This window comes from Perca fluviatilis, chromosome 15, assembly GCF_010015445.1.
Source record: "Perca fluviatilis chromosome 15, GENO_Pfluv_1.0, whole genome shotgun sequence".
In the NCBI taxonomy this organism is placed as follows: Eukaryota; Metazoa; Chordata; class Actinopteri; order Perciformes; family Percidae; genus Perca; species Perca fluviatilis.
Window position 1 is genome coordinate 15,566,861 of NC_053126.1, and position 11,569 is coordinate 15,578,429.

The 11,569-nt window shown below is 39.1% G+C and overlaps 1 protein-coding gene across 1 annotated transcript; it reads left to right on the plus strand.

Moving 5' to 3' along the window:
• The first annotated feature begins 216 nt into the window (after positions 1-216).
• LOC120574823 (solute carrier family 25 member 10) lies at positions 217-3,449 on the plus strand. The gene is made up of 8 exons (XM_039825267.1): positions 217-341; positions 957-1,076; positions 1,170-1,284; positions 2,334-2,404; positions 2,489-2,581; positions 2,719-2,796; positions 2,952-3,008; positions 3,128-3,449. Exons 1-8 carry the CDS (start codon positions 252-254, stop codon positions 3,227-3,229), a joined length of 726 nt encoding a protein of 241 aa, XP_039681201.1. The 5' UTR covers positions 217-251; the 3' UTR covers positions 3,230-3,449.
• Positions 3,450-11,569: the final 8,120 nt, after the last annotated feature.

An 11,569-nucleotide genomic window follows, 5' to 3' on the forward strand; every position in this document is an offset into this window, starting at 1 on the left:
AAGGCTCTCTACTGGACAAGTTCAGCCATATGTTAATCCACAACTCTTTCTGAGAAACAAAAATGCAGTTTAACATAAAGGCCGCTGGCACTGAGTTTGTTTACTATGTATTTAACATGAGCAGCGTGCAACCATCACCAGCAGCATCGAGGGAAAAGGATGAAGAGAGCAACTTAGGACAAAGTTGTGCCAGCAACCATTGAGAAGCCGACACTTTGCCTTCTTGCTTTGGACTTTGTTTCACCAACAACATGCAGCAGAATCGCCTTTCTCGTTGGTATTTTGGTGGAGTCTCCTCCAGTGTGGCTGCCTGTTTAACACACCCACTGGATTTAATTAAGGTAGAAGATAATTGGTTTTTAATTTAATTACCACTGTAGCACAAAAAGGAAAATTGTCCAATTAGGCCTCATCGATCTGTTTGGGGTGCCTTTGGATTGCAATGTGGAAAATGTTAATACAATTATTTTTTCTTTTATTATGCTCTCTTTTCCTGTTGACACTGATGTCCAGATTAGCTTGCAATGATTCTGTTTACCCAATTTCCTAAAATTTTAATAAGTTGGCGAGTCACTACCTTGATAATGACAATGAATAGGCTCATTTGGATGCTTTGAAGTACATAACATGATGGCAGAAACATCAACTGGTTTAATTTTGTATTTCCTACTGCTATTATCCAGCTATTGAATTGATTTTCTTTCATGCAGCATGCTGACTAAATGTTTCCGTTGATATTTAGAATAGGCTGCTGACATTACCACTTCGCCTGAATATAACCTCAAAATTGTCAGCTATAATTTTAGACTTATATTTGAACCAATTTTGTTTGCACATTGGCACCTGCTTAAGATAGGAGCAAACTTTACACTTGTGCAGCTAGTTGTTGCTCTCACTAAAAGTGTAACCCCCCCCCCCTCCCCCCCCTGCTGCTTCCACGTGGTCATTATTCCCAGGTGCACTTACAGACGCAGCAGGAGGTGAAGGTGAGGATGATTGGGATGGTTGTTACCGTGGTGAGGAGAGAAGGTTATCTGGCGCTCTACAGTGGCCTCAGCGCGTCCCTCTTCCGGCAGGTGGAAAATACACACATATTAAATCATGCACTCACTTTGCATGTTCATGCTGCACAATCCTGGATAGACTGCTTTTTCCCCCCTTTCTCCTAGATGACATATTCTTTATCACGGTTTGCCATTTATGAAACTGTCAGGGACGAGATGAACAGGAAGAACAAAGGTTTCATGCCTTTCTACCAGAAAGTCTTGATGGGTGCCTTTGGAGGTATGTTGACAGCGTTTGGCATATTATTATATTTGTGTTTGTGTGTTTCTTTTAATTGTTTATATGATACTTCACATTATTAAAATGGACTCTCAATTGTTTTAGTCGTCCCCCAGGTAGAACTCAAAATCTGCACACTCACTGTGCTGTTATTGTACTGATGCTGGGGTGCACAATAGCTCAGATCTAATGTAAAAAAGAAAGAAAATAATCAATGGTAAGCAATACATACTCAGCAACACTGTAATCCTACTACAAAAAGGTTAATCCCTCTCTTTTAAGTTTTCATGTAGAGCAAATACCAAGTAACGCTGCGATGTGAAATTCAGGATTGGGTCGGTGTTATATTTAGATTTGACGTCATTAACAGAAGAAGCTGCAACAATTTGTGCTCACCATTCAAGTTTAATAGGCCAATTTTCACTGTATTAAATAGAAAGACAATGACTCTGAAGGTTACTCATCCTTGGCTTTGAAATATTTTAACCTGTCACCTATGCAGGATGCAGAATGATGTCAAGCTGCCAGTAGAGCTCAGGAGAAAGTAAGTACAAATTGAAAATGAGACTAGATTGTGAGATTTCTTATTCTTCTACCAGTTATGCTCATGTGCTAGATGGACTGTTTCGTGTTTGGAAGGAGGGTAAGATTCATTAACGCTTTCTTACTTTACATGACAGCTGTACACTGTATGAATAATAAATATGCATATGCAGAACATTTCTTCAGCATAATAAAGGTTTGGGCATCTGTGTAGAAATTTTTTCATATGTGACATAAACTCAATTCTTTTTTGGGCATTTTCGGACTTTATTTTTGAGAGGACAGATGGAGACATGAAAGGAGGGGGGGGGTGACATGCAGCAAAGGGCCACAGGTCCGAGTTGAACCCCAGGCCCGCTGCGTCGGGGAGTAAACCTCTATATATCGGCGCCTGCTCTACCAACTTGGCTATCTGGGCGCCCATAAACTCTTAATTTAAGAGCAAACCTTTTCACATTGCCTGCTTTTTCCTCCATATCTTCTCCATTCTGCTGTTTAATTTGCAGCGGGAATAAGGAAACTGTTCTCTGGTGCTTCAATGGCTTCTACTAGAGGTGCACTGGTCTCTGTCGGACAGGTAAAGACCTCTGCGTTATACAACTATTAAAGCACAACATGCTACTGTACTATGATGCAGCATGCGTTCCTTTTGTCCACGCAGCTGTCCTGTTACGAGCAGTCCAAGCAGTTAGTTCTGGCTGCTGGTTACCTGACTGACAACATCCTCACTCACTTCCTGGCCAGTGTGTTTGCGGTTAGTGACTCGCCTCTGTCACTGTATATATATATATATATATATATATATATATATATATATATATATATATGTATATATATATATACATTTTCCATATATACATTTTCAAAATGAGACATCTTTTCCACACACAGGGAGGCTGTGCCACACTCCTGTGCCAACCACTTGATGTTGTTAAAACAAGATTAATGAACTCAAAACTGGAATATGGGGTGAGTTTACGTGTTGTCTTGTAGTTTCTCTGTACGCTCATGGTTTTGTATTTTTGCTTGGGGAATCCCTTTTGATCTCTCTCTCATCACTCATGTATGTTTTATTCACAGACTGTTACGGAGCTTGATGTAGCTTTTATGTCTCTTTGTTGCAGGGTGTGTTTCACTGTCTAACAGAAACAGCAAGACTGGGCCCAAAGGCATTTTACAAGGTGGATGTCACCTTTACTTATAACAACACATTGCTGACATGAATCTTTATATTGCGTGAATGTTGCTCTATTTGAAACGACTTTTCACTTGCTGAAATGTTGATATGATTTGTGCCCAGGGTCTTGTTCCCGCAGCTATCCGTCTCATCCCTCACACAGTCTTCACCTTCATATTCCTCGAACAACTGAGGCAGCATTTTGGTGTAGTGGTAGTCACCTGAGAGAGTTGTAAGGAAGTCTCTGCAGTTTCACTGGTTCTCTGTGTTGGACAGCTTCATTATTGATGCTATTCCTACAAAGCCATCTCAGCAGGAGTCCACTAGATACCACTAATTACAAGAACCAAGAGTAAGTCACATACCAATGTACGTCTAAAAAACCCCATTTTCCTGCAAAATAAAAAAGTTCATCGGTAACAGAAAATTAAAGTGAGTCATGCATTGGGGCTTTTTTTTATGAGTCACAGATAAGCCACTGCAATAAAATGAAATTTTTTTTTTTTTTTTCCCACAGCATTACAAAGACAGATGACTTGAATCAACAGGTTGCTAACTTACAATGTCAAAACAGTTACATTACTGTGATGAAACGTACAGCTATTATCTGACACAAGGGTTGTGAAGAGAAGGTTTAGACAACTTGTAGCCAGAGGTCCTTCAAGTTTTATATCAGCTGATAAACTCCTGTTGAGTTGTATACAAGGCAATTACACTTTTTAATACTAGACCTTCTTTGCCCTCTGGGGGACAGTATTACACTGAACAACTGTGTGCCTATGTTTATATACTGTGTATTTGCGTATTTGTACCAGACAATTTTTGGTGACCATTGCCAAAAGAAGATTTATTTATTTCATATTGTGGAAAGTGTTTTTAAATTTGTGGTGGAAGACAAGTTAAGAGTGTTTGTTTCCCCCTGAGGATGTTTCTGAACACTGCATTTAGGGAAAAAAAATGCTGTAGTTTAAAACAGAGAAAACAAGCCTGGTTTAATCAATAAAACAATCTCTTCTTATCTGCTTGTGGGCCACTGCCTTGTTGACTTCTTGTTTCATTACTGAGCTTCCGTCGGCACTACATATCCAGCTGCTTGTCAGGTTCTCTCTCTGAATGCTTACTTAAATTGGCTGGTTCTGCGTGCCATGTACTAGACTGAACAAAAGCTCCCACTTAGAAACACTTTAATTCAAAATAACTGAGCTTTCACGAGGACAAACAACAGCTTTTTGTGAAACAATGTTCATGTGAAAATACACATTTTTGACTTAAATTCTGAGAAAAGAGTTGTGAGTCTTGGTTCGGTATCAGTATGTGGGTTTGTGGCTTCTTATTTTATATTGTTCCAGGTATTATTTTCAATGTATTGCCTTTTACTGTGAATCAATAATCCATAGTGTTCAGCTTTAAAAGACACCTGATATTTTTCCATGCCCCACGGTTTAATTCCTGTCGATGTCACTTTGTCTTCATGGTCAAACTCATGGCAGCTCTAGTTTTTTTCTATAATGTAAAAGTCAAGAAAAAATACTTTTTTTTTGTGTAGTCCAACCTGTTAAATGACAGATATCAACAAGAGATTCATGTGAAGAATATATCCAAATCAGCACTTTTGTTGCTTATAGTTAATGGACAGCTTACATAACCCTGTTAAAGATGCGCAAAAAGTCATCTAATGGCGAGACAGTTATCATCTGTGGTTGTCATGGAGCTCACTGCAAGAGCAGAGTGATGATGACATAGGTTGCTAATGACACATAATGCCCCGTATACATCCTTCTTTTTCAGTGTATGTCCTTTACTTTGTGGTGAAGCCGCAGACACAGGTTCATGTTTGTAGTTTCCTCTTTATCAGGCACTCTATCACTGATAGAATACAGACTGAACACTGTGCTGGAAAACATCCATTTGGGATACAGTTACTGATATAAATGATGCACGCACACAGAGGCATTAGGAACATACCTTCTTTCCCTTATTTTTCTCTCCATCTTGGAAAAAGAGGAGACAAAGAGACCTCAAATGGAATATTTTGGAACAGAATTTGAGATTCCAAACTGGAATAAATGTTATACCAGATGTTGCTGGTTAATATCTCAACACAAGGGGAAATGATTTCTAGCTGTAATTTGAACCTGATAGGATGCTGATGCTCACTGTGTATATGAACAAACATGCTTTGTAGCTTTTTTTTTATGTCATACCAGCCACTCTTTTGAAAATCATCCGAAAACGTTTCAGTCCCTGTGAGTCTTATCAAACAGAGCACATACAAGACTAAACACAGTGTTGACAAGTGTTTGATAAAAAAAACATGCAAAGGACAGGCATTCAATTTCATGGTGTTGAGACGGCAGCATTAACAAGATTTCTGTTCCACTATTTTAATGGTAAACACCGATGAGATATTTGCCTCTTGATGGAACGTCAACATGAAACACCTTATGACTCGTGTCGTACCTACAGAAGAGGATTAGGGCCACATGTGAATAAACATATTGAGTTCTGAGTTTAAAGTCAGAATTCTGACTTTAATCTCAGAATTAAAATACATTTTTCACATGTGGCCCTAATCCTCTTCCGTACTTACCAGTATGTGACGGTATTACAAGAGAACAAAACCTAAATCTAAAAAAGATAAAATATGGAAAATACTTATTTCAATGCTACTACATGATTCAGAATCAGGTAATGCTATTTTAAGATCATAGCCAATTTATAAAAATGACTCATTCTGACTGAATCTTGTATTTTGAACAATAGGCTACATAAATTGTCAGCCTCAAACATTTCTTTTGCAACTTGAAGGTCAAAGTTTTTGCCGATATGTCTTTTTTTAAATGAGGGTCTGCTGAGAAAGTTATCCTCTTCAAATTCTTCTGCAGCCCTTAAAGGAAAACATATGATGATAATACAATGTTTACTTGAACTATGACTTCCCTGAACGTTCCCCATCCATCAATAAATGTTTGTTAATTATTATACTGAGAGTAATTTGAATCCATAACATGTTCTGGGTCACAGCATTTGTTATAAAATTCATGAGCATGTAAAAGCTGTATGTGATTTTACGTTTTTCACCTCAGCTCTGGTTTAATAAATCCATATCCCACACAATCAGCATGCATCTGTTAACAATTTAATGCAATAAAGATCAATTTAATTGCACTACAATTCCACATTCTAGTGTGTGATAAGGGCCAGTGGGAAAAAACATCCCAGTGATTCATATGTTGCCTTAATTTAATTTAATTTACTGAAGCAGACATTTGTAAGGAGCAATTGTATTTTGGCAACACATCTTAGCTGCTCTACACTAACAACTACATCACTGCAAACACAATCTGGCAAAGTACAGATGCTAATTTTTAAGCAGTTTGGTGTAAAGACTTGTGAGCATTGCTTCCTGTTTGGACCAGCTGCAGGGTCATCAGCCAGCCAAAGACCCCTTTACATGGTTCTTGGTTTTACAGGAAATGTTCAAAAGTCTACTATAGAGTTTTCAACCTACTCATGAAGCCAGCTTTGCTAGCTACAGCTGATAAAATGCTTGTGACAGTTGTCATTTCAGCTGACAATATCGATGACATAGGAAGCCTGCTTTTGTCTACCTCTGACTAAAACTGATACCCCATTGTTTTAAAGAATTACTAAAGATTTTGAGTGATAAATCTCCCACCCCTGTCAGTGTAAACTGCAAATGTGGTCTGAGAACGAAAGATTTGACAGGCATATCTTAGCAAAGCCCCCTCTTATTGTAACTCCCAGAGGCCAGGACTGGGTCAGTTTACCTTTATGAACCCCTCCCTTGTCAACCCAATGTTTTTGTGGCTGGAGAAGATCTTTGTTTGCCTTATGTCTGCAGTATCTCTACTTGTGCAGGACCACCTGTACCAAAGCACTGCCACTTATCCAAAGTGTTTTAAAAGTGCTTCATAAGACCACATGTGTGCAATAGAGGAGCCATGAATCTGTGAAATTATATTTAAACAGGAAAATAACCAAGTTTTAACTTGACAACAACTGGCTAAAGGTATTTTGTTGCCTGTTTCTCACTGGGTGGTAACAGTGCTAATATCCTTGGTTTGGAACAGACAGAGTTAAGAGAATGAAGGATGGTTTCACATAATGGAAAGTTTTGGGGGGAGCCAGGCTTTTCTCTTGAGGTCCGTCTGTGGATCTGAGCTTAAGTTCCTCCACTCTCTGCTCTGACCTCCATCCCTTTGCATCCAGCCAGAACAGTGATCTTCACACAAACATGAACTCAAGCTAAAAGGGGAGGATGTCACAAAGCTGTTACGTAAGGATCATTGTGTATCTTGTGACTGACTGTGTGCTATGTAGCTGTTATACACCTTAGAGATTATTAGGAACACCTGTAAGATTTTTCGTTAATGCAATTATCTAATCAACCAATCACAGGGCAGCTGCTTCAATGCATTTAGGGGTGTCGTCCAGGTCTTGACAATCTCCTGAACTCCAAACTTAATGTCAGAATGGGAAAGAACGGTGATCTAAGCAACTTTGAGTGTGACATGGTTGTTCGTGCCAGACAGGCTGGTTTGAGTATTTCCCAATCTGCTCAGTTACTGAGATTCTCACCCACAACCATTTCTAGGGTTTACAAAGAATGGTCTGAAAAAGTAAAAACATCCAGTATGCTGCAGTCCTGGGGGACGAAAATGCCTTGTTGATGCTAGATGTCAGAGGAGAATGAGCCGAGTGATTCCAGCTGATAGAAGATCAACTTTGACTCAAATAACCACTCGTTACAACCGAGGTATGCAGCAAAGCATTTGTGAAGCCACAACACGCACAACCTTGAGACGGATGGGCTACACCAGCAGAAGACCCCACTGGGTACCACTCATCTCCACTAAAAATAGGATAAAGGGGCTACAATTTGAACAAGCTCACCAAAATTGGACAGTTGAAGACTTTAAAAATGTTGCCTGGTCTGATGAGTCTCGATTTCTGCTGAGACATTCAGGTGGTAGAGTCAGAATTTGGCGTAAACAGAATGAGAACATGGATCTGTCATGCCTTGTTACCACTATGCAGGCTGGTGGTGGTGGTGTAATGGTGTGGGGGATGTTTTCTTGGTACACTTTAGGCCCCTTAGTACCAATTGGGCATTGTTTAAATGCCACAGCCTACCTGAGCATTGTTTCTGACCATTCCCTTTATGACCACCATGTACCAATCCTCTGATGACTACTTCCAGCAGGATAATGCACCATGTCACAAAGCTCAAATCTTTTCAAATTGGTTTCTTGAACATGACAATGAGTTCGCTGTACTAAAATGGCCTCCACAGTCAGCAGATCTCAACCCAATAGAACATCTTTGGGATGTGGTGGAACAGGAGCTTCGTGCCCTGGATGTGCATCCCACTAATCTCCATCAACTGCAAGATGCTATCCTATCAATATGGGCCAACATTTCTAAAGAATGCTTCCAGCACCGTGTTGAATCAATGCCACGAAGAATTAAGGCAGTTCTGAAGGCGAAAGGGGGTCTAACACGGTCTTAGTAGGGTGTTCCTAATAATCCTTTAGGTGAGTGTATATTCATTTGAATTAGTGGTTTGGAATTCATCCAAACCACTAACAACATATCTTAAATTGTGTTTACATTTGTGTGTTCTCTCTATGAATCACAGTTTCACTAATTGTGAAGCGAAGCTAACAAGCTCTTTCAGTCTGACAAGCAAAACTATAGTGCAGACTCAGTGACCCGTATGAGGAGAAAGCAAAACAAGCTGCTGCTGCTCGCTACTAATGATGATAGTGAAGAGTGATGAAGATAAAAGAAAGAAATAACAAGCAGGAGCCAGCAGGTTGTGTTCTCAGTTAAAACTAGTATTAAACAGGAGAGCAACACTCAGGCCATTAGTTTGGATCAGCAGGGATGTTTTGTAGAATTTGTTGTTTTTGTTTCCCAAAGGCTAATGCTAACAAAGGGTATTATCCCACCGTCATCCAGTCTCCTTAGAAAGGTCAGACTCCTACATCCAAAATAACAGCTGCAGTAATGGACGCTTGTGTTATTTATCCAGCATTTAGTGTTTGCTTTAATTTCAGTCCATTTCGTGCAGCAGGAAGTGAAGTTACAAAGCAAAACTGATGACTGATCTGTGGGGGTTTGCATTTATCACAATGCTTAATAACATCAGTGGACATACAGAAGCTATTAGTGGCCCAAGCTAATCATATTGCTTATCAACCCGATATAGCCTAGACACTGAGTCAGTGACACTGAACAGTTTTACCTTTGGATATCCTCTAATAGAGGCATGACTAAAACAATAGAGAGTGAAAAGTGGGAAATTAAAAAACAAACCTACCCTTAATTCTAACAATGTAATCCAGTTGCTTTGCTCTAAATTTCACTTGAGATTATGTGGAAGTTTGCGATAAACAGCAAAGTTCACACAAATCTGCAGCTCCTCTGAATGAGGAAGTTCATCTCATGCTTTTTATACTCACTTTGTTTTTCCTCAGGGGATGCTATTGCATAAAGTTTCACATTAAAGTTACAACAAATTGCATTACTATTTCAACTGTCCTGGAAAGACAGCATGCATGATAATCACATGAAAATCAAAACACAATAACTGCATTGTTGTATTGCTATGCAACATAGAGATACGTTTTCAAGTTTTGGTTGGATTTACCCTCTAGAATAAAACAACTGCTGCTGCATCACACACTTAAACTGTTAAACATGATTAAAATGAACTGATTAATGACCCAACAACTTCACAGTCTTAAACATGAGTGACTTGCAGATGTCTGACACTGGCTTCCATCTTTTATTGCCATACTAATAACACAGAGACAGCTGCTTAAAGAATATTATAATATAAATATATATTGTGCACTTGACCAATGATTTTCAGTGATCGATGTACTTAAGTGCAATTTTGAGGTACTTTTTTCATTGGTATGCTACTTTTTAATTTCTACTCCACTACATTTATTTGACTACTCTACATACTTGTTTGTACTTTGCAGATTCAGATTTATAATACAAAATATAAATCAACTAATTTGTTGTTATAGATTAATCTTAAAATCACCCCCGTCTTTAGCTGCAGCAGCTTACATATTAATGCATCAATACTCATAATCTAATTATGTAATATATATATACAGTATACATAATTCTAAAATGTGACAATATATATATATATATAACTCTGAAATATGCCATAATGATGACTTTCAGTTTTGGCACTTTTTGGTACTAGTATCTGTTGATGCTAATACTTTTGTAATTTTACTTAAGTGAGAATTTGAAAGCAGTACTTTTACTTGTAACAAAGTATTTTTACACTATGGTATTGCTACTTTTACTTATGTAAAATATCGGAGTACTTCTTCCACCCCTGATGACAGAATCCTGACTACTTAATTAGCCCCGGTTAAAAAGCAGCCAGTGTTGAATTGGGAGCTATTTTTATAATTAATGGGACATGATGTCATTACTCTAAGTGTTGAGGTTGAATGCTGCCAACTTGGTTCCAGTGGCTGGTAACTTTGGAGAACACAGAGGTGTCAGCTTTGACCATTGTGTGCTCTGGCAGCGCTCTCCTCCTGTGGTGACGTGTGGTTGGAGTGATTTTCTCCTCCAGCAGCATTGTTTTCACCACCTACGCAAATGTCAGAGCATGTTCCTATATCCCTAAATCTGTGTGTGTGTGTGTGTGTGTGTGTGTGTGTGTGTGTGTGTGTGTGTGCGTGTGCGTGTGTGTGTGTGTACTCCTCTGGCATGACAACTTTTTATTTAGCAGATACAAACAACATGAATCCCATTCAGAGAGCATATCACGGATCTGCAGCTACTCACTGATTTGTGTTTGCTTGAAGTCCTTGAGGTTTAGGATAGCAGTCTCATGCTGAGGAGATGTTTATTCCATATCTTCTTGAAGGCATTAACACTACTTGATGTGATTGCTTCAATGACAGCAGGGGGAGCGCTGTTTCAAGTTGCATAGTGCAGCAGCAGAGTGAGTGAAAGATCCCATCAATGCATTTAGCGTTAGCCCTGGTGAGTGACAAAGCATGGCTAGGTGGTAACCACCTGGGACATGGGACATGAGCTAATGCCGGGTAGCAGTGCTTTCAGGTCTGCTGGACAGTTCTCAGTATGCTTCTTGAAAAGAACAGTTGTTGCAGCAACTCATCAACGATGGCTCTGCTTGGTGTTGGCACAATCCTTTATGGGCATAGTCCTCATCCACACCAATGATAAGCCTGGTCATTTCAAAGGGGTCCTCTGACCTCTCACCTCACAAGATATCTTGTGACAAGAAAAGAAAAGAAGCAGTTTCCAGAAAAGAAGTGCCCGCTATCCAATCACCGAAAATCTCCAAATGTCAAATGTTTTTAATCCCAAATCACAGCATGCATTTTTCTATCTAATTTGAATCTACTTAAGGAGTTGATAGATCACTCTCTTATTCATCACTATATTATTAGTCAAAATCCATCCAACATTTTAAGGAATCTCATATGGATGAGATCATTTCTGTGTTTTCCTCATAAGTTGCTGCAACATTAT

Coding starts and splice junctions, on each gene's coding strand:
- LOC120574823 (XM_039825267.1), top strand. CDS start 252: ATGCAGCAGAATCGCCTTTCTCGTTGGTATTTTGGTGGAGTCTCCTCC. Junction 2,582..2,718: donor TCCTGGCCAGTGTGTTTGCG/GTTAGTGACTCG, acceptor TTCCACACACAG/GGAGGCTGTGCCACACTCCT. Junction 3,009..3,127: donor GCCCAAAGGCATTTTACAAG/GTGGATGTCACC, acceptor ATTTGTGCCCAG/GGTCTTGTTCCCGCAGCTAT.